The sequence below is a fragment of the Rhinolophus ferrumequinum genome, chromosome 9, assembly GCF_004115265.2.
Source record: "Rhinolophus ferrumequinum isolate MPI-CBG mRhiFer1 chromosome 9, mRhiFer1_v1.p, whole genome shotgun sequence".
Lineage (NCBI taxonomy): Eukaryota > Metazoa > Chordata > Mammalia > Chiroptera > Rhinolophidae > Rhinolophus > Rhinolophus ferrumequinum.
Window position 1 is genome coordinate 3,929,622 of NC_046292.1, and position 25,767 is coordinate 3,955,388.

Genomic DNA, 25,767 nt, shown 5'->3' on the forward strand with positions numbered 1-25,767 from the left:
CCCCCAAGCCCATCATCCTGTTTGGGCTGAGGAAAGTGTTAGGGAAGGAGAAAGTGAGGTCTAAGGTAAACTTGGAAGATGGGCAAGAGGTGGATGGGAAGAATGGGGCGAAGAACAAGCAGACAGGACAGGGGAAGCCTGGGAGTCAGAGTGGGTGTGGCTGGGTGACTGGACTATGGGAGGGACTGGAGCTGGGGAGGTCAGTGGGGGTCAAATCAAGGCCTGGCCTTGAAGAAAATGGACTTTCTCCTGGAGCAGTGGGGAGTCTGGGAGGGGGGTTAAGCGGGGAAGTGGCACCTCATATTTGTATGTGGGGATTGCAGGGGGTCAGGATAAATTGGGAGGCCTGTAAGGAGGCGAGGGCAGCCCGCCTACCTGGGAAAAGCCTGGCATTAAAGTAGCAACCTAGAGGTGAAAAAAAGAGGAATAAATGAGACTGTAAGAAGAGACTGACAAGCCTAGATCTATAAATTGTGTTATTATTTCCAGGGGTGAGAGAGGGTGGGAAAAGGCGTGGAAGCCAGAGCTTCAACCTCTTTAAGAGCCTCTCATTCAGCACTAAAACTGACATTGTGGACAGAGAGAGCTTGGGCCACAGGGGAGCTTAAGAAGGGGTCATCAGTTTGGAGCAAGGAGAGGCCTTGCTGGGATCTGGCCTCAAAATCGCAGACCTTGAATGAGGTGGGAGAGGGCCGCTGATCGCGTCGCAGCTTCAATGCCTTTTGCATGTTCTTCGGTGGTGTAATGTGCAACCAAGCCAGGCGTGAAGTCCCCGTCTGCCCGCCCTGCCTCTGCAACAGCGCCCAACGACCGGCTGTGTCCCCGCCAGCGACCAAAGTGGACACTACCCAGCGCCCGGAGCGGCTTCCTGGGCCGAAGCCTCGCCCCAGCGTAATCGCCCGCCGGCCAGGCGTGGCCGGTCCCTGCAAACTCAGCCCCGCGGAGCCATTACACCACCTGGGACATGCAAAGGGCGCCCCCCGGCGGCCCCTGCGGGAGCCGGGCCAGAGGGAGACCCGCCTCCCTCCCCTCTCTTGTCTTCCCCGCCTTAGCTGATGGCCGGCAGCTCGTGCTGCTACCCCCGCGAGGGCTGGAGGTACTCCCGCGAGCACAACGGCATCCTCGGGCCCTTCGGCGAGCTCATGACAGAGGCTGACGTACTCCGCATCGAGCAGCAAATCGAGAACCTACAGGTGTTGTACAAGGCGCAGAGGCTGGAGGGGCGCCTGGAGCAGCTGGAGCTGGAACTGGAGCAGCTACTGCCCATCTCTGCCGCTCTGTCGGCGCCGCGCTTCACCGTCGACCCGCGCCGCATGCACGGCCGCGCCGTCAGCCTGCCTGCCTGGTGCAGCAAGATCTCCACGCTGCTCAAGAACTTGGCCACGCTGCTGGCTGCACTGGGCGGCCGGCCCGCTCACCTGGCCGAGCTGCTGGCCGCCGACACGGGCCAGCTACTGGCACCGCTGTCCGACGCGCCCTGGAGGCCGGGTCCGCTCTGTCTGGGTCGCTCGCACTCGCTCAGCTGGTGCCGTGAGGCCATAGAGCGCGAGATCCTCGAGTGCGGCGTCTCGGTGAAGCACCTCCGCGCCATCTACGAGCGGCGCGCCCAGGACTCCCCGCCCCCGCGCGCTCCGTGCCGAAAGCTCTCGCTGCCCGCCGGCACCCCAGGCTGCGAGCCCATTCTCGAGGAGGACTACGTGGCGGCCGGTCCTGGCGAGCCGAGCGCCGCTATCGCCAACGGCCTGCAGCCGGCCCGGGAGTCTCTAGGCACCCTGGGCCCGCCGGAGGAACCAGGCCGCCAGGCGGCGCTGCCCGAGCCAGAGCAGCTGGCACGCAGGCCGCCGCTCCCCACCGAGCTGCGCGGTGTCCAGGACTACATCGACATGCGCAAGGAGCGCATCGTCTACCTCTTCCTGGAGCACTGGCGCAAGTGGGCCTTCGGCGGCCCTGGGCGCCAGGCCCAGGCGCGCCTGCGCAAACTGTTGCCCCGTGTGGTGGCCGCGGGCGCCGGCCCCGCCCCCGAGGCCCTTAAGGCCGCGGACGACCCCCAGTCGCTGGAGGGCGACGGGCATGAAGAGCGGCTGCTGCGCCTGCTGAAGCAGCGGCAGGTGGTGGGCAAGCTGCTGGGCCACTGGCGGAGCTTGCTGCAGCAGGTGCCTGCGCACCAGGCCAGCGGCCCAAGCCTAGCACACGGCCTGTACTGGCCTGAGCACTTCCTGCCGCCCTTGGATGGCGGCGCGCCCCCGCCCTACGACAGCCTCACGCTCGACCTCTTCATGCTCGGCTACTTCCAGCTCCTCGAGATGGGCCTGAGCCGCGAGGAGCGCAAGTTCCGCCACCTGCTATGTTATGAGATGTTCGACCGGCTGGGCAGCCACCCGTGGGAGCTCATCCGCCTCTTCCACCGCGTGGTGCTTGAGGAGGTGGAGGCCGGCCGGCGTGGCTGGAGCGACGGCTTTGAGGACCTCAGGTGCCAGTTCTTTGGAGACAGCCCAGAAGCTAAACCGGCCTGGGAGGAAGATGCTGAGAAGGAGCAAAAGGAGGAGGAGGAGGAGAAAGAAGAAGAGAAGGAGGAGAAGGAGAAGGAGGAGGAGGAGGAGGAAGAGGAGAAGGAGGAGGAGGAGAAGGAAGAAGAGAGGAAGCCAGACCAAGAGGCCGAACCAGCTCAGACTGAGGACTGGCCGGAGGGGCAGCCCGAGGCCCCGGCCCCAGCGCCACAGCCGCCACCCACGCCCCCGCCAGCCGCCCCCCCTCCGACGTTGGTTCCTCCAAGTTCCGAAGTCCCCGCCGAAGACCCCTTGGAGCTGGTGTCTGAGATGGGCGAGTTCAGCAACGAGGACATCTGCCGCTACATCGACCGCAGCTTCTCCTTCTGGAAGGAGAAGGAGGCAGAGCTCTTTGACATAGAAGCAGCAGAATTCGGAATTGACCCTCAAGCATCTTAACCCCGGCCTGGATGCCCTCCAAAGGCCAGAAGCGGGCAGGAAGAACCCAGGACGGTGGCCTTGGAAAATCCAGAAAGCTAGGACCAGGCTGCTTCAGCCTTTGAGGTCCCATCATGGCTGGATGTGGGGAGTTGGCCGGGATAGGCTGGGCATGGCACAGGGCAAACCAGGTGTTCCCCTCTGGCCCTACAGCCTTACCTGGCTCTGTGTGGAGCCAGGTGGAAGAAGCAGCCCCTCTAAGTGAGGGACTGAGGGTCCCCCTTGGGGCTGTGTGGCTCTTCCTCTTTGGTTTTTTACTGGAATTCACAGCTACCTCTTTGGCTGAGGTCAAGGGAGCCATGTGTGCAGTGTTCCGTGTGACATGTTCTCCTATGTAACATACAAGTAATAAAACTCTTTTCTGTAAGCTGCCTGTGTTGGATGCCCCGCACCACAAGTGTCATTGCTGCGCACAGTTGTAGAGCTGGTGCCGACTCCATTTGGGAATAGAACAGGCATGGGCCAGAAGGTCCTTCACATTGGAACCAGGGTGCAGCCTGAGCTTCTCTGAGCTGGCAGGGCTTTTGGGGGCCCAAGTATGGGTCTGCCCAGAGATTCTGGGTCACAGGCCTGTGGCCATCTGTCCACGTGTCTCTGTACAGAATCTCATTTTCTGCTCTCCACCTACACCTCCTATACTCAGCTCTGACCGCTCTGGCACAGCCTCTAGGACTTGGGCCTGAAGGGTTACAGGAGGCCTCCTCCAAGGCAGCTGTGACCATGGGCTTTCATCCATTTGCCCTCTAGAAGGGCATCAAAAGGGTCTTTTCCAGGAATCCCATCTGTGTCCTGTTGTCCCTGATTGGTGCAGGTCTCCCAGGTTGGGGGTACACCTCCTCTGGCCCCCTACCTCCCAGGCCATGCTGGCCCTGAAGCTTTGTACTTATGTTTCAGGAGGAGGAAGAGGAGGCCCGGCTGGCCAGCATGCCTGCCTGGAGGCGGGACCTCCTGCGGAAGAAGCTAGAAGAGGAGAGGTGAGCTGGAGGTCTGAAAGATTCAGGGTCTGGCAAGGTGTCTTGATTGTATCCCTGAAATGGTGGCACCAACTAATGCTGTCTCTCTTTCCTTCTAGGGAGCAGAAGCGGTGAGTGTGGGGCTGGGCCTGACCTGCCTCCCCTCCCAACACCCAGTCACAGAGGCTTGTCCTTTTGCCCCTTTATCCAGCCCCATCTTGAGCGCATCCCCTTGTCAGTCAACACCATGGCACAGCCTCTGTGTTCCCAATAATGCCACCAGGCTCCTTTCCCCCAATAACTTAGCCCCTGTCCCTCAGAGTCTAGCTCTTTGCTGTAATAACTACGTCCCCAATTACCCAGCCCCCCTCTCCCACTAACCTAGTCTTTCTGCTCTGCACTGAACCCAACCTCAGTATCAGTAACCTTGGTCATCTTTGGCTCAAAACTTAGTTTCTACCCCCAGTAATCTAGCTCAGTGCTGATAGAAATATAATGCGAGACACATATGTGATGTTAACCTTTCTACCAGCCTAGTTGAAAAAAAAAAAGATATAGGTGAACTTAATTTTCATGGTGTATTTTATATAATCCAATGTGTCAAAATTCAATTATATATTTCAATAAGTATACCTTCAATTGAAATTACATATTTCAATATATAATCAATAGAAAAATTATTAATGAGATGTTCTACACTTTTTAAATCTAAGTCTTTGAGATGCCATGTGTACCTTCTGCCTGCAATACGTCTCAATCCCTACATTTCAAGTGCTCAACAGCCATATGTGCTCAGGGGCTACCTTGTCAGCAGTGAACATCTAGCCCCCATGTTCTAATAATTTGTCCCTAATTACTGTCTCCCAATAATGTGGTCCCTCTGCTCCCCAGCAGCCCAAACCCAGTCCCCAGTAACTCAGGTCCTAGCCCCCATAATCTCATGCCCTGCCCTCATAACCACCCTTCCTCACCTTCTGCCACACTGTGACTCAGCACCTCTGTTTCCAGTAACACCCCCAGCCAGCAGTAACCCAACCACAGTCTCTTGCCCACCCAGCTCTTAAGAGTGCCCCCAGGATTCCAGTCTGTCCCCAGGAATCCCACCTGCCAGCCTCCTAAGCCAACCCTGTCTCTAGTCACCTAACCCTTCTGCCTATCATTTATTAGTCCCTCTGTCCTAAGCAATCCAGCTCCTTCCCTCAGTAACCCAGTCCTTGCCACCGGTGAGCCTGGCCCACCCTCTCACGATTGCCCGCGGTTCTGCCCCCACCCCATGCCTAGGAAAGAGGAGGAGCGACAGAAGCAGGAGGAGATGCAGCGGGAAAAAGAGCAATCGGAGAAGCTGAGGACGCTGGGCTACGATGAGACCAAGCTGGCGCCCTGGCAGCGACAGATCATCCTGAAGAAGGGGGACATCGCTAAGTACTAGATGCCGCTTTCCTGCTCGCATCCTCGCGAGCTCTAGGGGGGAGCAGCCCCCCCGCCCCGGCCTGCCCGGCCCGGACGGAAGGGCTGGGAGCCACGCCGCCCTCCCCTCCTAAGCTGGAACCCCTCCCTGACCTTCAACCCGGCCCTCGCATTCCCAGCCCGGGACCACGCTGGAGCGCGCCCACCGCTGCAGTCGCCCAGAAAAAGTGCCCAAGTCGTTGACGTAAAAGATGCTGCTTATTTGCATGCCTATTTACATATATTTGCATGTTCGTTGAATGTCTGCGTGTGCAGAGCTTTTCCCAGCCCCGTGGGTGGTGACTTTGTTTTCCCTCGGGGTGCGCGCCGGGCTTCAGCTCCCTCCCCCGCACCCCGGAACCCGCGTCGCTGGCGCATCCTGGGCGGAGGCAGGCCCCGCGCTCGGGGAAGGGGTTTTCCTTCCTCCCTGACCCAGATATGTGCCCGGGCTGCATTTCCCATCCCCGCCGAGGGTTTCCTCTCAGTCATTTGTTTACCAGAAACGATGAAAACTGCAAATTGCCCGTCGGGACGGAGTTGCCGCTCCCGGGGCCCCACCTCTGCCCCCACCTTCCTCCAGTGAAGTCTGCGCGCGCCGTTCCAAGCCAGGCCCCGAGCTCCCTGGACCCTTTCACTGCCCTGGTGGCGTGAGTGGAGGACAAGGGGCCCTGAACCTGTCTCCGACTGCTGTCTTCCCGGTCCCCACTGTCTCGCACCCCCATTAAAGCTTTCGCAGTCGCCCGGGGCTCATGTTCACTCGTTCGCTGTCGCCGACTTCCTCTCCTCGGGGTAATTGAGCCACAGCAGAGGAGAAGCAGGCTTGGGCGCTAAGGGCCCTTCTGGTCCCCACCGTGGGACCCAGACCCTGGGTGACAAGACTTCTGGCCCTTTCGACGCTCCCAGGAAACCAAGCCCAGGCCACTTAACACCCCAGCACCGCGGAAACACCACGCATTTGCTTTTCTCGTAAATTTAATACCAAGGCCTCCACCAAACTCTGGCTGAGAAACAGCCGAGCAATCTCGTGACGCCCTCCTGATGTTTATTGATGCTTTGCCTTAACCCGAACACGGGGTGCGCAGGCGTGAGGCCGGCTGGCGCCTCTAAGCAGGGCCGTCCCAGAGGCTTAATAAGTGACATAAAATGTCTACACGCATAAGTAACGGTACTTAGGGCTTCTGTAAGGGCCACCAGAGCCTCCAGTTGGCGGATGGGCCCCGTGTCACGGGCTGCGCTGAAGGCGGCTGCGCAGGTCCTCAGCACAGCCGTCCAGCCCCATGCGCTCCAGGGCCGCGTAGATAGCGCTCAAGCCCGCGGGCTGCTGCTGGCGCCAGCGCTTGAGCATCTCGTACTGCTGGTCGCGGAAGCGGCCGACCTCCACCTCCACGGCCTCGATCTCGGCCTCGCGCAGCCCCAGCGTGCGCACGAACTCTTTCCAGCGCCGCGCGGGCACCGCATCCATCACGTCGTAGAGCTGCGGACCCGGCTGGAGCGTGGCGGCTGCCGAGCCCGTAGGGAGCACTGAGGAAGGCGCGGGAGGCGGAGGCGGAGGCGGCGGCAGCGGCTGTGGCAGGCCTGGGGGCGGGCCAGAGAGAGCCAATGGGAATGCGGGCTGCGGCCAAAGGGTAGATAGAGGTGGGCACCCGGGCAGGGTGGTCCACCAGGTGAGTTAGGCGAAGGGAAGTGGGCAAGGAGCGCCTCAAGAAACCACAGCTTTTCACCTTGGACTTAGGAGAATGGAGTCAAGGCCTCAGGCCACTGATGTCCCTTACCAAGAGCTCTGCTGGGCAGCTGGTCCCAGGACCATGGCACCTCCTGGCAGGGCACTTCCTGAATCTGAGGGGAACCAGAGGTCCAGCTATTGCCTACCAACTGGACGGTGCAGACCTTCTCACTGCTGCTGGGTGGCTCCAAAAGGGTGTGGGCAACATTTGGGGGTGGGAGGTGGGTGGCCTGGAAGCCAAGAGAGACCCCAGGTCAGCCCTGCTTACTTAGTAAGGCCCCTCTGCTGGGGTCTCTAGCCAGCAAATACCCCCAGGGCAGCCCCCCTCCCCCCCCAATGCTCTCTCACCTGGCCCAGTGAAAGCTATGTCCTCTGCCTGGGTACCCTGCCCCCGACCTCACCATAGTGGCACTCATCCCACTGAACTGTTAGCCCCTATTTCCCTGTCTGGATCCCAGCAGACTGACAGTCCCTTGGGTGTAAGTACTGTGCTGCTCTCATTCAATGATTACTCAGCACATGTGTTCATGAGGTCTACTCCATGCCAGCTACCATGCCATGCACTAGGGACCATGAGTTATAACAAGGCACGACCTCTCAGCTTCAGAAGGCTCAGGCCTAGGTGCTTGCTCACCCTCTTCCAGGACATTACTGAGATTCTTACCTGCAGCGGGGCCAGGGCCTCCGTCCCAGTTTCATCTGCTGAGACAAGAGAATCTAATCAGCAACCAGGCAGGTCTCCTGAACCTCAGTGCTGGTCCAGCTCCTCTTGGATTCCTCTGCACATGCACCCCAGGACTCCCTCCCGTAGTACCCCCTCCTCATTAGGGCTGAATGGGCTCTGGGCTACCCATCCCGATCTCAGGCCCCTGGGAGTGTGGGTGTGTATGCGTGTGTGCGTGTGTGTGCGCGTGTATGTGCACACACGCGCTTACCGAGAACCATGGGCTTGCGGGGCTGGCAGCGGCGGTATATGTAGGTCAGGGTGGCACCAAGCAGGAGTGGGACTACCAGGCCTGCCAGAAGCACCTGGACCCAGAACACTGAAAAAGCAGCTGGTGGGTGCTGGGTGGTAGCCACCCCCCCACCTCCCCTTGGCTCTTCCCAGCTCTTCCACTTGCGTTCCCAGCACACCACCTACTCTGCCTCCAGCCACAGACTGCCGCACAGGGCTCAGGACAGCTCCAGAAGGTGCTCCTGCAAGGGGAGGGATTGGGGTGGGGGATGAGGGCCTACACAGCAGGAGGGGCTCCCCAGGACGGCCTGACGTCTCCTCCATCCTGAAGGCCCTTCCTTCCCTAGGCCCCTTCCCTAGGAGCTGTACTCCACCCAAGAATGTTCCTGAAGTACAGCTGAAATATCACCTGTGTTCCCAGGAATATCAACGACCACTATTTATGGAGCTTCTTCTCGACCAAATTGAGAGTCACTAGGACGTCAACTTCATAGGGACCAGGATTTGTCTATTTTGTTCCCTGTTGTAGACCCAGCACCTGGAACAGTGTCTGGAAATGGTAGATATTCTGAGGCGGACCTACTGACAACGTCCCCATGTTCAGATGGGGAAGCCACAGATCAGAGTGGTGAAGTAACTTGCCCACGATCCCCCAGAGAATCTCAGCCCAAGTTGTGAAACTATATCAATGTGACTCTCTGTAAGTGACAAATCCTATTCCTAACATACAGCTAGAAGGATTACTAAAGGAATCCTTATTTATCTGGCATAGGTGAATCCAGATTTCCTTTTACCACACAATGTTTGCCTGAAGCAGGGCCTACCCACCATAGGGCCTTGCCCCTGGTCCCTCCTCCTTGCCCCTGGACCCTGACTCTGTTCCCAGCCTCCCCCCAGCCCAGGGCAGCCAGGAAGTTACATGGGGCAGGACACACAACTGTTGCCATATTCGAAGAAGCCAGGCAGACAGGTCCCACAGTCGGTGTCTCTGCTGGAACCTGCAGTCCAACAGATGGTATGGGTCAAGAAAGGGAGGCAGGGGGACAGGTGTGGGGGTAGATAGCTCATCCGGAGGGGGTACTCACAGGGCACCCATGTGTGGCGGTGCAGGGTCCCACAGTCTAGACATGGGTGGCAGCGGAAGGGTGAGCCGCCAATGCAGTGTGTGACCAAGCACTCCACAAACCAGTCTGGCCTGCAGCCGCAGCGAGTGTCTGCCTCTGCTGAGCAGTTCTTCAGGGCTACCTGGGAGGCTGGCGGGGGATGCAGGGAGATGGGGAGAGCAGAGGTCATTAGGGGAAGATACCCCCATGGAGAGGTGGGGCAGATCTCCCAAAGAACAGAGACAGGATAGACCAGAAACGGGGCCAGCTCAAATGAGAGAGAAGCGCAGAATCACCACACACCAAAGTCTGAGTCCTATACAGAGACAGGAAAGCCGCCAGGAAGAGAGGGCACAAAGGCATCTCAGGCAGGATCAGGGTGGAGAGGCCTGAGATGGGTGGGCCCAGGGCCCTCACACCCACAGGTGGAGCCTAAGGCAGCCACTTCCTTCAGAAAGACCCTGGCCACAGCCTGTCCTCAGGAACCCCCCACTGAGCAGTAGGCAGCCCCTCACCCTGCTCATCGCAGGCCTGGCAGCGGGTACAGCTGGTCTCATGGTGGTTCTCCCTGGCCAGGAATGTGCCCTGGGGGCACGGAAGGCAGGTGATGTTGCCACAAGGCTTTGTGCAGGGGGCCGTCATATAGTGCCCTGTGGAACCCAGACGGGTCAGTCAGAGGGCTCTGACCTTCCCCTCCCTCCCCTCCTATGTCTGGCTCCCTACTTCTCTTCCAGCCTCCCCTCACTCCATCCCTGACCTGCCTGCCAACTCTCCCCACCCCTGCTGGACCCCTGTCCTTGGTCTGCCCTCACGTCCCCCCACACCCCTCCCACCCATTTCGCTACTCACCTGCTGGACAGCCTCTGCAACAGGACAGAGCGTTCCTGTTCTCTGAGTTGTGGGCACAGTCACACGTGGGGCGGGGAGTGCTGCACTGGCCCTGGGTGCCCAGCAGAACGAGGAGGAGAGCCTGGGGGACAGGTGCTGCTGGTCCCCAGCGTGGATCAGCCACGCTGGGACCTCTCCCTGTCCAGTCTCCCCAACTTCAGAGACCCCAGCATCTGCCCTCAGAGCAGTCCACTTCGCAGATTCTTCAGCAGAAGGGGTGCCCATGGTGAGGGTGAACCTAACTTCCTAACCCCCTCTGCACAGGCTTGGAAGAAGCAGAGGAAAGGCTCCTGCCAGCCCCTCTCCCATGGGTTACCCTCCACCAGGGCAGAATCAGGCAGCTCCATCCCCACCATGCTTTTTCTAAGGTGTCGGAGGAACCCTGATCTTTCTCTGCCTGGGGCCCCGATCCCTCGGCTCCCTGGCAGGGTGTTTCCTCTCAGCGGAAGGGTTCCGCCCCGGCTGAGCCTCTAACTAGGTCAGGGGTGGGGGGTAGCCCAGCCCCCAGCCAAGCCAAGAGCAGAGACTCAGGAGGCTCCTTCCTTTGCTCCGCAGGGGAGCCAGGCCCAGATGAGGTTCCAGGCCGCTCCCCGCGTCTCCACTCACCGCAGCCACCACCATGCAGCCCCGGGGCCAATGCTCCATGGCCCTGGCGCCGCTCTGGGCCCTCCGACAGGACAGGCGTGCACGGCTGGGGGCTTCCCCGCTCAGCCCGCTCTGCCCGCCACAGTTCCTGTGCGCCCCACCCCGCGCCACCGGTAAGCCCGCCTCAGGGGTAAAGGTCAGGGCGGGGCCAGCAGGCGTCTGGAAGTGGAGCCCCCAGCCCGCTGGCCTGCCCCCCCAGTGCACCTGGGCTCACCTGAGGCGGCCTTTGGGGAACAAGGTGTTCATAGGACAGGGCTGCTTCCTGGGTGCCACGCCTGGGTTCTAGCCCCAACCCTGAGACTACCACTTGGAGATGAGGTGACTTCCCTGCCCCTGGGCCTGAGTCAGGTGGAAGACCCATCCTCCCCAGATTGTGTGTGTGTGTGTGTGTGTCAGAGGCCCCCTCCCTGGAGGGGAGTCCTAGGGAGCATTGCCAGTACAGCCTGAGACACATCACCCACCCTAGCAGAAGCTCACACCGCAGCCCAGGGAAGGGCACTCTGAGGCACCTCTGGGGGCCTCTAATGGTGTACGTCATGGCTGTGGCAGGGGACAGGGGGTGATCTCAGGTGTTGGTCAGGTGACCTCTGCCTCTTTAATTCACTCCTGCTTCCCCTGGTCTCTTCCGGTGGTGCCCCACTGTAGCTGGGGCAGGACAGCAGCTCAGTTGCACCTGAGTCCCGAAAGGGGTGGGTTCCAAAAGCAAAGGACTCTTTCCAGTGGAGTATATACAAGTTTTTATAAAATAATCAAAAGCTCAATAAATATGCAACTTTACACAGAGCCCAACCCAAGCCTGGGGTGGCCAGTGGAACTGCGAGGGAAGAGGCGGGTGAGGGCAGGGGAATGTCCCATTTGGGGTCAGATGAGGGTAGAGGTGCGCCCCCCCTGGAGACCAGCCCAGAGGATTGGAGCCGGTGACTTCAGGGAGTAGCAGGGAAGGGATCCTGCCTGGGCAGGTGTGTATGTTGGGGGAGGTTAGTGATGGTAGCCACGGGGGGTGGGGGGTAGGGGTGGGGAGGGGAACTGCAGCCTGGGTCTCAGGCTCCGACAAGCCCTTTTCCACTTCCATCCAGTCTGGCAAAGTGCAATTGGCCCGGGACGGTGGCAGGGGGTCCTGCCTGGCATTCCGGCTTGTGTATACACAAGGCAGTAGCTGGAACAGAGGCCGGCACACCCCAGGAGGCATGCTGTCCGCTGTTCTGTGGTCAGTGGCACCCTTGGGGGCCTCGCTCTGCTCAGACCTCCCTGCAGGGGAGGGGAGAGACAGTCCTTCCTTGGCTGATGGCACTCAGAGGGGCTGTGGCCACCCTCTCCTCCCGCTGGAATTCTTAGGCCCCTTCCCCACTGCTCACTGCAGACACCCACCCAGGCTCTGCGGCAGCCTCCCTCTCCCATGCTCATCTCTACATGCCATCTGTTCCCAACCGTGACAGTGCCCCTACCCACTCCCGGGGCTCAGTGACCCCAATGCCAGCATGCTGGGCCACCTGCCCTCTATCCCAGGCCAGGCCACTCACGAGGCCGTGAGCGTGGAGTTGAGCAGCAGGGTCGTCCTGATTCGGTAGAGCTGGGCCAGCGTCAGCTTCCTGTGCTGGGCAGAGATCCCCGGGGGGAGCTCAGGCTGGACCCTGGGCAAGGCCCCGGGAGGCAGCTCTCTGCTCCTCTTGGCAGGTCCTTCAGGCTCCCCAGCCAGGCAATTGGTTCTGAACTCCATTTCTGATAGCTCGGGGCCACTGCCAGGGCTTGGTGCCCCCTGGCAATTCCAGCTGGGGCCCGTTTCCTGAGGGGAGCACCGAGTCCTAGTGCCAGGGACTGTAGCAGTCAAGCAGAGTTCCGACAGGCTGCGGCTGGAGGCTAAGGGCACTCCATGGGCGGTAACCCCTGACAGCAGCTGGAGGAGGCTGGCCTCAGATTTGGACTTGAGCAAGTGAGGCAGATGGGGCAGCAGCTGGACAGGGGTGCGGCGGCGGAGGCGGGGCGAGGGTGGGGGTGAAGGGGCTGGTGGTAACTCTGGGGGCCGGGGTGCTGGCTCCATCATAGGAGCTGGGGTCACAAAGTCTTGCAAGGAGGTGGGGGAGAGGGTGCCATAGGCGGAGTCCATAGAGCAGGAGCGGCTGTCCACCGGGCCCAGGGGGAGCAGCTCGCTGGTGGGGGTGACAGATGAGGCGGTGGCACTGAGCGAGGTCTCGTCGGACTGGGAGCCGCCCTCGAACTCGGGAGAGGACAGTGTCTCCCCAGGCTCCACCACGACCATGGCCAGCGTCTCCGTGGACCCATCTGAGGCACTGTGGGGCCAGGAGGAGGGAGTTAGCCCCCACAAAAGAAACCCAGCTGGCCTGGCACAGCCTCGTGCTAGGCAATGCAGAAGTCTACAGCCTCTTCCCTCCCAGAGCTTCAGGCTCAGAGATAGAAAATGTGGCCCACGGACCAGCTCTGCCAATCCCTGTGCCCACAACACAGACATCAGTAATGGCGTCTGTCACCATCACAGAGCTCTTTCCTGCTGCACACAGTGTACGAGTCCTCAGCTCAGCGCAGCTCCAGGCAGCTACTAATGAATCAGAGTTGGCATTCAAGTTTAAAATCGTTTGTCATCCCCATCTGGACTCTGGTGGGAGGCAGAACCCACCCCCACCCCCTAGTGGGTTCACAACATGAAGCCATTCAGAGGAAGGTGTTGGGCTGGCACCTGCCCAGTGCCGTGGCCTTGGGGTCAGGGGTCCGGGGCTGGAGTGCCTGCCCTGCCTTCTGTGTGGTCCCAGGCAAGCATACCAGTGCTGGGAGTCCAGGCTGCTGCTGCTTTTTCGCAGGATGGTGGGGGAGCTGGCAGCTGAAGTGCTGCTCTCCCCACCCTCCTCTTCTTCCTCGTCTTCCTCCTCGTCGTCCTCCTGCTCATCTTCCTCCTCTTCCAGGCTCTGCAGGTGCTGCTGGCTGCCTGGGTGCTCCTGGGCACGAAGCTGCTGCAGCTGGTTCTGCAGGTGGATTGGGGGTGCACAGGGACAGAGTGGGCTGCAGCCGCCGCCAGGTCTCCCTGACCGCCTGCCTGCACACCGCTCTGCTCTCACCTGGGCATTGTAAATGGCATCCACCCAGCCACGGCACAACGCCTGGCCACTGGTCTGGAATGTGTAGGCCCCCACCGCGCTGTGGAACTCGTTCAGGTGGATGAGGAGGAAGGAGCCTGGTTCAGAAGGGTTCGAGTCAGTGTTGGCTAAGACCACGGCCCCCGCCCATCCCAGCCCTGGCCCAGGAGCAGGGGCCCGGGCTCCTCACCAGGGTCCCGCAGTTCCCGGCACACGATCTTGTCCACCAGCAGTGGTGGCCTGATGACCTTCGTCCTCTCAGCCTTCTTCACTGCCTTGGTCACCAAGAGCAGGTCCGTGAAGAGAAAGCAGTACACATCCATCTGAGCGGCAGGGGGAGCGGGGAAGGCCAGGGGTCAGGGCCAGGTTCCTGAGGCCTCAGGCAGGGACCCTCAGCCTGTCTGCCATAACACGCTCTCCTGGGGATACTCAGACTTTGTCAAACAGCTCCCCTGCCCACCCCCCATGAGCCTGAGAGTAAAATTAAAATGAAGAGCAAGATGGTTTTCCTTCATCGAGCGACGTGCTTGCGATTTATTTCAATTAAAAGTTGAAACTAAAGAGGGAAAGGGTGGTAATTTTAAAATCATGATTTGCAGGCTCTGGGTTACACGGCACCTGAAGGATTAATAATAGCACAGCAGCAAGGGTCTGGGTGTCCCCTCCCTTCCACCAGGAGCTCATGTGGCACCAAGTGGGCAAGATCAACACCCCATGGGCTGTGACCAGGCTGCTGTGTTTGTAAAGAGCAAACTGCACGCAGACAATCATCCCTCATATGGCCACAAGGTCACTATTCTTTATTATTTCTTCTTCAGTTTCTATTGTAGAGCACACGAGCTCACTAGTTCTTGAATCGCCACCCAACTGACTGGGCAGCTAAGAACCGCTGGCTAGGGTCCAGGAGGTGCCCAGGAAGGGGTGGTCCAAACCTGCAGGGCAAGAGGGGGTGGGGCAGGGGCCCTGGTTGGGAGGTGGCCCCTGGAGTCACCTTGCTGTCCTTCCCCTCCTTCATCCTCAGGCTCCCCTCCAGCAGGAGCTGTCGTGTCTCCTCAGGGGAGGCGCCAGGGATGGGTGCTGTCAGATCCAGATGCAGAAATTCCTTTAGGAGCTGGGGGTTGGGGAGCAGGTGCGGGAGAGGTCAGGGTATGACTCCCCATCTCAGCTGCCAGTCCCCAGGTGAGATTCCAACCTAGACCGTGTCTACCAGTTTGGTCCTCGCTCCCCTGCCAACAGGGCCAGCATGCCCACCTTGTCCACCTCGTCGTTGCTGCCCTCCACCACCTCGTAGGCGTCGATGCGGCTCACCACTGCCGCCAGCCGCTGCCGCTCCTGTCGCTGCCGCATGCACGTGTTCACATGGTGGATGAAGCGCTCCACGGAATCGATCTGGGGGCAGACGATGGTAGGTTCAGGCCCAGGGTCAGGGAGGGGCAGAGAGCCTCAGAGACACCCCCACCAAACTGTCCCGGTTACCATGGTGATGATGGCCTCCTTGGCGTGTGGCTCCTCGGTCTTTCTCAACACCGACTTGAGCAGGAGTGGGTATTTGGTGAGCCGCTGGTGGGGCTTTGCCAGCATGTCGCTCAGCTTCAGCCGCTGGCACTGCTGGTGCTTCTCGGCCCACTGAGGCGGGAGACAGAGGCGGGACACAGAGGCGGGGCTCAGGGCAGGTCCCGCACAGAGCCCCGCCCACTGCTAGGTCCTGCACACCTTCAGTCCAGGTGGGCCCACCGACCTCCACCCCTGCCCACCAGCCGGCCAGGCCAGCCCTCACCGTAACATAGGCCCGGAAGAGGTCATTGTCGCGCAGCAGGCCACGCATGTACTCCATGCAGCCCTCCTCCTCCATGCAGTATCTGATGTAGGGTTTGAAGAGGGACCCAAACTGGTGCAGGGCGGAACAAGCACACACCGGTTACCTGGTGCTCCCTGGGAGCCGGGCCCTCCACAAGTTCTTCCTGACTGCACTTTTGCCACCACCCCACTGGTGACAAGCTTATTATCCCTGTTTTCCACATGAGGAAACAGCCTCGGCGAAAGTGACCACCCTTGGCCAGGTAGCAAGGGTAGATGGCCAGGTGGTGTTCAAACGCGGGCGACCGACTCGGAATTCCTTGCCTCTGACCACTAGGGGTCCTGCGGGGCAGTTGGAGGGATGAGCAGATGCGATCAGCTCCCGAGCCCTGCCTCCCTGCCCTGCCAGTGTGCGGCCCAGCCCGTACCATCTTGAAGCCTTTCAGGAAGTCCGCAGGCTGCAGCAGCGCCCGCGTGCGCCGCGCCTTCTCTAGCACCGGCGCCATCACACTGCTCCACAGCCCGCGGTGCAGCCGTGCGATCTCCGGGATGTTGCTGAACAGGCGCTCGGCTTCCACCTGGGGGGCGGGAGGGGCGCTCAACCCCGCCCCTATCCGTCCTCGTGCTCCTCAACCCCGCCTCTATCCCCGCCCCCTGAAGCCAGGCGCCTTCTTCCAGCCCCGCCCCACCCGCCTCCTCCCTAGCTTAAGCTCCTCCTTTATCCCCCCCACCCCCTCGGCCAGGTCCGGGCCCCTCCAGTACCGACCCCCGCCGCACCTCACACAGCAGCCCCGATTCTTGCAGGTTCAGGAGGCAGCACAGGAACAGCTGTGGTGATAGAGGGAGCGCTGTAGCTGGGGCGGGGGGGGGGGGGGTCACAGTTCCGACGCCCCACTCAGATTCTTAGGCTCTCCTCTACCCCCTACCCCTCCCTGGAGGCCCTGAGGCACACTGGGACAGAGAGGTTCATCCTTTGCGAAAAGGTCCAGCCCCTATGGCCCACCTGGGGATCGCCCTGCCCAGGCCCCACCTGGACCGAAGCTTGCAGCCAAGCCTGAAACACTAATGCACCTCTGCCCTGGCTCAGCCTGTTTCAGCTCAGAGGGTGCCATTTTTGAACTCCCAAGCCCAGGACATGTGCTCCCCCCAGGTCAATGTCCCCCGCCCCCTCCAGTGCCTACCCACTCTATCTCCACACCAGGATGTGGGCTGCTGAGCACCTGGCACACAGCAAGTGCTCAGGAATAGTTCTTGATATAGTGAAAGGATGAGGCCTGTTGATTCAGCTCAACCTGCCAAACCTGCCAGAAGCCCCCTCCCAGGTGCTTGGGCCCTGGGAGTCACCTCCTCTCTAGGTGTGGCCCTTCTCTCACTTTCCTTCCCCTCTTTGTTGCCTGGCACCTGTTCCTTCTGCAAAAGCCCCAACTGTGCTGAGGCACCCCAAGGAGGCCATGGGGGACAGATGGGGTGGCTCCAGGCCAGTGTGGCCCCACACTCACGTTAGTGATCACCCGCAGTTTCTTAATGTAGGAGGCCTCTGTGTGCAGCAGCTCCCACACCGCTTCCTGCTGGTGGCACTGCCTCCGGGTCAGCTTCTGCGGGAAGGGCGGGGGTCGGCTAGGAGCCCAGAGTGTGCAGGGATGGCCAGGAAGGGGAAGGGTGAACAACCTTGCATGTAACCTTCTTTCCCAGTGGAGATGAGGTCCCCCAAGTTCTGGGCACTGCATTTTCACCTTGCCTCAGTTTCCCCAATGTGGATTAATGATGACAGTAACCTGGCAGGGCTGTCCTGTGAAACTTCCTGCCACTGGGTCCTCAGAAGGGCCCCTTAAGTGGGAAGGTAATGTCCTTTTTTCCCCAGGAGGAGGAAGGGGAGGGCTGCGGGTGGCACCCACCTCATGCCCATCAATGAGCTCACGCCAGCTGTCCTCCAGCCGCAGGCAGGCATCCCCCTCCTCCTCCTCCTCCTCCCCGTCTTCTTCCCATGAGTCTTGGTCGAAGCGTAGCCTCCGGGGCAGCCTGGGCAGCCCGAAGAGGCCGTAGGCGTGCAGCTTGCCCTCCAGCTGCTCCATCTTGTCCACCTCCTGGAAGGAGACCAGGGGCAGGGTCAGGGGTCAGGGCCAGCCAGCTGCCCTGCCCCAGGGCTCATGGGACCACATACCCGGCCGAGGGCACTGGTGCTGGGGCCCGAGCTGAAGAAGCCGCTGAAGCGACTGGCCGCCCGGTTCTTCCAGCTGTCGCCGCCACCACTGCTGCTGCTGGGCAGAGAGCAACTGGAAGGCGTGGGGGCCTCCTGTCCAGGGATGCTTGCCTCCCCCAGGAACTCTGACATGTTCTTTCGGCGGCGGCCGGGGGCCTGGCCGGGGAGGGGTAGTCAAGGCCAGGCTCACCCTCGCCCCCGGAGCCCCACCCCACGGGATGAGAGGGTCTCTGCAGCCTGCCCTGGGAGGCCACCTCTCCTGAGAACCACACATGCTCTGAGGGCTAGGAGATCCAGACACAGATACACCCAGACCGCCGCCCAGCCCCAAGCACGAAGCAGGTGGGGAGAAACACAGTCACACACGCACACACTCAGAATCACTTAGAAGCACAGTGCCAAGTGGATCCACAACACACACTCATGCACACAGCTAGTGACACACGAAGTCTCATTCCCCATGCAATATCTGCTTAGACACACACACACACACACACACACACCCTGGGCACTAGCAGATTCTCGGAGACAAGACCCATCACCTTGGGGTACAGTTAAATCCAGAGAGGGCCCCCTATTCTCAGAGCCAGCTCCATTTTCCAGAAGGGGACATTACAGCGCCAAGAGGGAACAATGAGGGGCCCAGCTGACCGCCCCTCTGAGATCCCTTCCTATCCCCAGCCCTGACACAGCCCCTCCTTCTCACCAGGATGTCCAGGCTCTCCCGGCGACTCTGGGGGTCCACACGCTCCAGGGCAGGGGGGCCGGTCCCAGCTGGCCGCAGGATTGGCAGACTCAGGGACTTGGAGTCCTTCACTCCCTGCTCCACCTTCCCCTCATCCCCCGGCTTGGCTGGGGTGGTATTAGGGGGCAAGGAGAGGTCCTCAACACCAGGACCAGTGGAAAAGGGCGCCCCAGTCCTCTTCTCCCCCAAGGATCCAAACCAAGGCCCAGCTGCTCTCTCCCGAAGCCCCGCCCTGCCAGCACCGCCACCACCTCCCAGACACCAAAGACACCTGTATGGTAATGAGCCTGCTCAGGGCCCTGGCCAGTAGGAACCTGAGCCTGGAAAGAAGCACCTATCTTCAGAAGGCCCAGCCAGCTGCTCACCTTTGACCCGCAGGTAGTGGCCACCAAACCTGTAGGCTTCGAAGGTGAGGGACAGGGGCGTGTTGGACTGGTCCAGGTAGATATCCACTTTGCCCAGTGCGATGCCCTTCCTTTCAAATATGGGCAACAGAACCTCCCTGCCCCAGGACAGGAGATGTCTGTTAGGGAGCGGTCACACGAAACCCCACCCTATCTACAACGCCAGCTCCCTCCCGCCTTCCCAATGGAAAAGGGAGACACCCACGGAATCACACACAGGTAGGTGTGCGCACACACACCTGTCCACAGAGATGCACACACTCCCGCACGTGTCTACACACGAGCCACCACGCCCATGCCCTTCCCATTTACATGTGCACACTAGGGCTGACACTGTCCTAGGTCCTGCCACACCCAGGGACGGGGCCATGCGTCCAGGGTTGGAACACATAACTAGGTGCACAGGCTCTGACATGTTTCCTTCCACTGGTGTGAGCACCACATGTGTGGGTCTGCCCACAGGTGGGGGACACGCTCACAGGCCACCACGCAGACACACAGTCACATCTGAAGAAGGCCGAACCTGCCCCCAACCCACTTCTGCACTCGGGCCCACCAAGCCCTACCCCAGCGACTTCTTCTTCATGGCTGGGACGATCTCGGTCTCAATATCCACATTCAGGTCAAATTTTAGGGTGAAGCACTCCTTGCTTGGGTCCTGAGAGGACATGGGTCTCAGCTTCTGCACCCCTTGTCCCCCACCCTCCACACCCCAGGGTCCAGGATGGGAACTCCCCAGCCCACCTCTGTCCCAGAGAGGCCCCCAGGATCTCTCCTGCCTGAGGGAGGAGCTCCTGGAGCACCCTAAACCTGGCCAGCCTGAGCTGCAGGGCAGGGTGGCAAGGGAGGGACACACCAGGCCCCATGTCTGGTCCTCGAGTTCAGAGCAGACAGGCCCAGCCTTGGGGATGGAAAGGAAAGGGCCCGGGCCGGGTAGAGGCTGTCCAACCCCCTCTGCCAGCCTGGGGGCTCCTTACATCTGTGTGTCTTCTCCTGGCTTTCTTCTTGGAGAGTCTCAGGCCTGTGCTTTTCCGGTCTCTGCAGGGTAGCCAGGGAGGGTAGAGGTTGGAGGTGTGGTGGGTCCTCACCACAGTGGGATGTGAGTGGGCCCTGGCTGGCTGCCCACCCCACACTCACCCCAGGTGACCAGGTAAGTCAGGTGCCTGTCCTCAGGCAGGCCAGGGCCCATAAGGGGCTGTGCGCCCTCTGGTGGCCGATACGGAGTCACACCCAACGGTACCTAGTCAGGTGGCTTCTGATCCCAGAGGCCCAGGAGGCTGGCCCAGGCTAGGTGGCCTTTTCCAAGAACAAGGCAGCCACAGAAACAGGGAGAGGTCTCCAGTCAGTCCTTCTGAAGCCTCTGGTCCCTGGATCTCTGATCTGAGACCCAGCCTTGGGACCCCTCAGGTGTCTGCTCTGCCCACCTACCCCTCACCTACCCTTTGCCATCCATAGAGCTTTCCTCCTCCTCCTCCAAATCCACTGCAGGGCTGGTGCGTGGGGGGCATGACCGGGTGGACACGTTCCGGGCCAGGATGGAACCTTTGGAGTAAAGTGGGAGTGGGGTTGTGCCTGCTCCCTCCCTGGCCTTCCAAGATGGTCATCTCTAGAGGGACGAGTGCCTGCTACCCATCCTGGGGTCCCCCTCCCCTTTGGTTAGCTAGAGCCCTTGGTTCTGTGAGGAGAGGGGCTCAGTCATTGCTCATCATCTATTTACCCCCAGACTCAAAAAGACACAAGGGCTCGGAGCTGACACTGCTAGTAAAGCCCCGCTCCCGATATAAATGCACCTGCGGCCTCAGTTTCCCCTTCTACGAGGAATAAGGAAGCCAGCCTCTGGAACTGTTGCACGAAGGGACCGAAGTCCATGGCTCTTTCTCTCAAGCCTCCCCTCCCCCACCTATGACCATACCCAAAGTTCCAGGGGGCCCTGGCAGAGAGGGAGAGTCCTTTTGTGCTTCTGACCAGCGAAGAAAGGAGACAACGGGTTGGCATTTCTCGCCAGGCCCGGTTGTCTGTCAGCCACCCTAGCACAGCCAGTTGGCGGTGGGCCTGGGCCAGGTCCCTAGTCAGCAGGAGGGGTTTCTTGTTTCCCGCTACAAGTTCCTCTGACCTGTCCACTCCTACCCCACTCCCACCCCCACTGCCTCTACTCCTGCCCAGAAGTCCCTGCCCTGAGGACACGAATAAAGGGGCTTTCTCCATGCTGGCCCTGGTCCAGGGGCGGGGCCGCTGTGGGAGGTGCAGACCCGGCACCTGGTAGACAGGCCTGCTCCGGAGTTGGGGAACAGTCCCCAGCCTTTTCTCTTGTTAAAAAACTTGTGGAACAAAAGGGACTGAGACGTACTTGGGTTTCATCATTTACAGTCGACTCTTGTCCTTCTGATGGCCCTGTCACGGTTCCAGCAGTTACCAAGACACTGTGCCCCCAGAAGAGGAGTCTGGAGCTACCCTGGGAACGTGAGGGACCAGGCTGGGCACCCCCACCCGTGCTCACCTTGGGGGGGAAGGTCAAAGCGGACGTGCCCATCATAATGCATGGCGCTGTGGAACTTGCTGTCACAGGCCTCGCAGAGGTTGAGGGGTCCGCGGCGGTGCAACTGCTGGCACTCGGCGTGGTGGCATACCTGTGTGGCGAAGCACGGGAAGGTGCCCATGCAGCTGCTTGGTGACATGGTCCCGGAGCTACCATTTCGCCCAGTCCTATGCTCTCCCCTACCACCACGGATGACTCTCCCATCTTCTCCGTACCCCAGCCTCCCACAGCTCACCCCTAACACTGCCCTGCCGGTTCTGCTTCCTACTTTTCTAGGGAAAGGAGAGACATCAGAAGATGTCGGTCCCTGAGCTCCCACCACATCTCCCACCTGCCCAGGTGGAGGGGCTTGGCCCTGCTCCGACCCGAGGCCAGCCTTCCCAGATCCACACCCCTCCACCAACGTGGGGGACACCGCTCAGTCTTTGCGCTTCTCCACTGGCTCACTCCCACCGTCATACCAACATGTCATCGCTCCAACACCAGCTACTTCTCCTTCCTTTCACAGCCGAACTCCAGAAAACAGGTCCCCACACTCACCACCTCCCAGTTCTCTCCTGTCGTTACTATCTTTCCTGACTGTTTCCTTAAAAATATTTCAAACCTACAGAAAGTTATGACTAGTGCAGTGATATTCACACACTCTTACAGCTTCCCCAATCATTCACATTTTGCTACCCTGGCTTTCTCGTCTTTTTGCATTACCCATCTCCCCAGTGCAAAAATTATGGTATTGTCTTTATTGTCTAGGAGCCAGGAGTGTCCGCTTACAAAACCCAGTACAGATGTCACACCCGGGAAACTGATATACAGTCCACCTAGGGTCACATCTGCATTTTCCCGACTGTCTAAATAATGTCCTTTATAGATGTTTTTCCCCATCCATACAGGATCCAACCAGTTTGCACACATGCATTTGGTTGTATCTATTTATTCTTTTAAGAATAAATTACCCAATACTTTTTCTTTTTTTCCTTCTATGGTCTTTCATGACATGGAGATTTCTGAAGCGTCCAAGCCAGTGGTCTGGCCGAGTGGAGTCCCCTCCAAGTGGATTTATCTCGAGGACCTCGGGCAGTTCAGGCTGAGCATTTGGGCAGGGACACGTGATAACTGATTGTCCTCAGTACGCCCACCACACCAGATCATTGGGGGGACCTTGCTGTCCTTTGTAAAGTCCCTTTTCCTCCTTGTAATGAATAAGTCATCTGTGGGGTGATGCTGAGATATCCTGTTCCCAGCAATGTCACACTCGGGGGCTTTAGCATTCGTTCAAGACTTTGGCCTAAATCCATTATTACTATGATGCTTGACCTGGAGAGTTTCTGCTTCTCCCAGTCTCTCTTACACCCTCTCCCACTCAGTTTTTGCCCCTTCTCCATCACACCACACTCACTCTTCTAGGTCCCCAAGGACCCCCAGGTTTTTAAGTCCATCATCCTCTCTCACAGGACCCAGTATTTGACTCTGGTGGTCTCTTTGAAACCGTTTCTTCCTCGGTCCCCACGACCCATGCTCTGCAGGTCCTCCTTCACCTCCCAACCAGTTGTGGAACCCTTCTCACTTTTCTCTACCTCCACCCTCTGGGGAGTCAGCCAGTGTCATGACATGAAACACCTTCCCCGTGCTGAGGACTCCCAATCTCCAGTTGGGACCTCACGCAGGATGCTGGACTGCCCTTCTCCATTCTCCCAATTCTAACAAGCATCTCAAACTTAAATCGTCTGCACACAAGCTCCTGACTTCTCTATGCGGCTCGGTCCACTGCAATTAATCCAATGCCTTCTAGTCATGTGGTTATGGATTGACTTGTGTCCCTCAAAGACAGGTGAAGTCCTACCCCCCAGCACCTGAGAATGTGACCTTATTTGGAAATCGGGTCAGAGCAGATGTCATTAGTTAAGATGAGGTCACACTGGAGTCTGTGATCATCGAGTGTAGAGTGTGGAGCTGTCATATGACTAATGTCCGAATAAGACAAGAGACAGAGACATGGAGACACAGGGAGAAAACCATATGACGACAGAGGCAGCCATGATCGGAGTGATGTATCTACCAGCCAAGGAACGCCAAAGGGCCACCAAAAGCTGGGAGAAGCAGGAAGGCTCCTCCCACAGAGCCTTCAGAGGGAGCACAGCCCCGCAGACACTTGGAGCTCAGACTTCTGGCCTCCAGAACTGGGAGACAATAAACTTCTGCTGCTCTAAAGCCACCCAGTTGGTGTTAATTTGTTTCAGCAGCAGCCTCAGGGAAACAATTACATTAGGCCAAAAGCCTTGGGGTCAGCTTTGATCTTTCTGTTACACCCCCACCCAGTCAGTCTGAAAATTCTGTTGGCTCCACCTTTAATATCTGTAGCTCAACCTGGCCACACTCTCCAGCCCAGCACTGCCCCTTGGCCCCAGCGGGATTTCCTAACTGTCTCCCGCTTCCACCCTTGCCTCCAGTCTCGTCTTTGACACCAGAGCGGACTCTCTGTTCAGAGAGGAGGCACATGTACCTACCGTGTGTCCCACAAATCAGGCCTGGCCGGACCATCAGCTCCGATGCGTCCTTTGGAGCAAAACTTAATATAAGACCCGGTCTTATTTTATATATTATATTAATTATATTATATATTCTATTTACATATTGTATTGTATTGTATGGTATGATATGATATGACCGGTCTTATAGTAAAATAAGACAGGGTCTTACATTAATTTTTGCTCCAAAAGACGCATTAGAGCTGATGATCCGGCGAGGTCTAATTTGCGGGGAAACACGGTACTCACAGCCCTACAGTGTGGCTTTCCATGTCACTCTGAGTATGGTGACCTCATGGGCCTCCTGTCCTGCATTCCACCCCGGCTCACTCTGCTCCCGGCACTGGCCTCCGGGCTGTTCTCTGGCACACACTTCAGGTGTACCCCCACTGCTGAGCCTTGGCTCTGCTAGTCCGTTGGCCTGAAATGCTTTTCCCCAGATACTGAAATGACCACCTCCCTCCCTTCTTGCAGGTCTTTACTCCAAAGACACCTTGTCTCCTTCCAAGGTTTCAGCTCCTCCATGCTCCCCTCCCCTGTGCCCCCTTTCTTTCCTTGGCACTTTCCACCATCCAACATCTGTGAATTTCACCTGTTGCCCCTCCCCCACTTTGGCAGGCCTGCAAGGACAGCCATTCACTGCCCTATATCCAGTCCTATCCACTCAATAAATACTTGATTATTAGTTAAGGCAATGAAGGATTGCTGAAGAGTTTTTGGCTGGGGAGAACCCAATCAGAGATTTTCAAGATGACAGGCAGAGTGAGGAAGGCCTGCACAGCAGAGAACATGACTGAAGGGAGGAGGAGGCCGAAAGGGTCTGATCCCCACTTATAATGTGGTCACCTGTGTGCCTGGGGCCACCCTAAGGGCTCCTCACCCCAAGAAGGTCCCTATTTTACAGAAGAAAAAAGTGAAGCTCAGAGAGGTTAAGTAACTTGTCTAAGGTCACACAGCCAGTGGAGCCGGGATCAAACCCAGCATGTGTAGCTCCAGATCCCAGATTTTCACCACATTAACATCATCTCTTGGGTGGCTGAGAAGGGGTAGTGGAATGGGGGAGGGGGCCTCGGGTTAGCTGGGGGTTATGGAGACAAGAGGAAATCAGTCATAGTTTGCTGTTTTGGCTCTTGTCTCTCCACTCCTCCATCAGGCGGGGTCAGACTGAAGAGGCCACTTGATCTAGGGGGGCTGGGCCCCAGGCAGGCAGCTGTGGACATTATGGTGCAGATTCCCGATGGCAACCTGAGTGCCAGGAGCCCCCCTCTTTCCACACCCTTTTCAAGTTGCCTTCAACGGTGTTCTCAGGCCTGAGGCAGGGGGTGGGGCCTCCCTTCAACCAGAGCAGCTGTCTCTGTCTACTTAAAGAAAGTGTAAAAATTGCTCTCCTCAGCCTTGACTCTGCCCACCTCCACCTCGAGTGCCCCAGAGCACTGCTGACAGAGGGGCTGGCTTTGCAGATTCTTGGCCAACCCCCCGGCCCCCTCAGCTGCAAGCATCTTCTCTTGACAATGAATCTGGGGAAGGCACCTGCCCTACTTCAGCCGTTCTTCCCAGGAGCCCTGCAGTCTGCCAGCTCTGTAGCCCTCTTGCCCTCTGAGTCCAGCCTGGCAGTGAGCTTGGCACAGGTACCCCCTCTGACCCCTCCCAGGCCTCTCAAGATTTCTCTGACAGTTTCATTTGCTGGTGCCAGGCTTGGCACTGGGCGGTAGGGCTGCAGACCTACCAGTTACCAAGGCCCTGGCCTCGTAGTGGGTGGAGGGTGACATGGCAGGAC

At 59.0% G+C, this 25,767-nt stretch overlaps 3 protein-coding genes across 9 annotated transcripts in view; 1 reads left to right on the forward strand and 2 right to left on the reverse strand.

Annotated features, from left to right (window-relative positions):
* Positions 1–6,123, forward strand: part of ESPN (espin) — a 31,342-nt gene extending 25,219 nt beyond the window's left edge. The window contains exons 14-16 of the mRNA XM_033113708.1: positions 3,879–3,958; positions 4,057–4,068; positions 5,219–6,123. Coding sequence (XP_032969599.1) covers positions 3,879–3,958; positions 4,057–4,068; positions 5,219–5,366 — 240 coding nt within the window. The 3' untranslated portion in view covers positions 5,367–6,123. The remainder of the gene's footprint in view (positions 1–3,878; positions 3,959–4,056; positions 4,069–5,218) is intronic.
* Positions 6,124–6,346: 223 nt separating this feature from the next.
* Positions 6,347–11,242, reverse strand: TNFRSF25 (TNF receptor superfamily member 25). 5 transcript variants are annotated; one of them, XM_033114582.1, is made up of 10 exons: positions 10,659–11,242; positions 10,014–10,134; positions 9,680–9,814; positions 9,147–9,314; positions 8,981–9,059; positions 8,248–8,303; positions 8,042–8,149; positions 7,771–7,805; positions 7,156–7,219; positions 6,347–6,958 (listed from the first exon to the last, which is right to left on the reverse strand). In XM_033114582.1, the coding sequence occupies exons 1-10, from the start codon at positions 10,695–10,697 to the stop codon at positions 6,606–6,608; spliced, it is 1,158 nt and encodes a 385-aa protein (XP_032970473.1). In that variant the 5' UTR covers positions 10,698–11,242; the 3' UTR covers positions 6,347–6,605. The 5 variants fall into 5 exon arrangements, with proteins under 5 accessions (XP_032970473.1, XP_032970471.1, XP_032970472.1 ...); XM_033114580.1 differs by having other exon boundaries at positions 7,156–7,336; XM_033114581.1 differs by having other exon boundaries at positions 7,771–7,808.
* A 191-nt stretch (positions 11,243–11,433) lies between these two features.
* Positions 11,434–25,767, reverse strand: part of PLEKHG5 (pleckstrin homology and RhoGEF domain containing G5) — a 33,322-nt gene continuing 18,988 nt past the window's right edge. For 2 of the 3 annotated variants that reach the window (XM_033114578.1, XM_033114577.1), the window contains 19 exons: positions 21,427–21,556; positions 20,369–20,471; positions 19,907–19,967; positions 19,496–19,587; positions 18,891–19,027; positions 18,487–18,632; positions 17,742–17,936; positions 17,476–17,664; positions 17,080–17,175; positions 16,358–16,408; positions 16,009–16,158; positions 15,561–15,671; positions 15,260–15,409; positions 15,035–15,172; positions 14,775–14,894; positions 13,974–14,106; positions 13,766–13,881; positions 13,473–13,672; positions 12,214–12,985 (listed from right to left, as the gene is read on the reverse strand). In XM_033114578.1, the coding sequence (XP_032970469.1) occupies positions 12,214–12,985; positions 13,473–13,672; positions 13,766–13,881; positions 13,974–14,106; positions 14,775–14,894; positions 15,035–15,172; positions 15,260–15,409; positions 15,561–15,671; positions 16,009–16,158; positions 16,358–16,408; positions 17,080–17,175; positions 17,476–17,664; positions 17,742–17,936; positions 18,487–18,632; positions 18,891–19,027; positions 19,496–19,587; positions 19,907–19,967; positions 20,369–20,471; positions 21,427–21,556 (3,090 nt within the window). Of the gene's footprint in view, positions 11,946–12,213; positions 12,986–13,472; positions 13,673–13,765; positions 13,882–13,973; positions 14,107–14,774; positions 14,895–15,034; positions 15,173–15,259; positions 15,410–15,560; positions 15,672–16,008; positions 16,159–16,357; positions 16,409–17,079; positions 17,176–17,475; positions 17,665–17,741; positions 17,937–18,486; positions 18,633–18,890; positions 19,028–19,495; positions 19,588–19,906; positions 19,968–20,368; positions 21,023–21,426; positions 21,557–25,767 lie in introns of those variants that run through there. The other variant, XM_033114576.1, reaches the window with a different exon arrangement.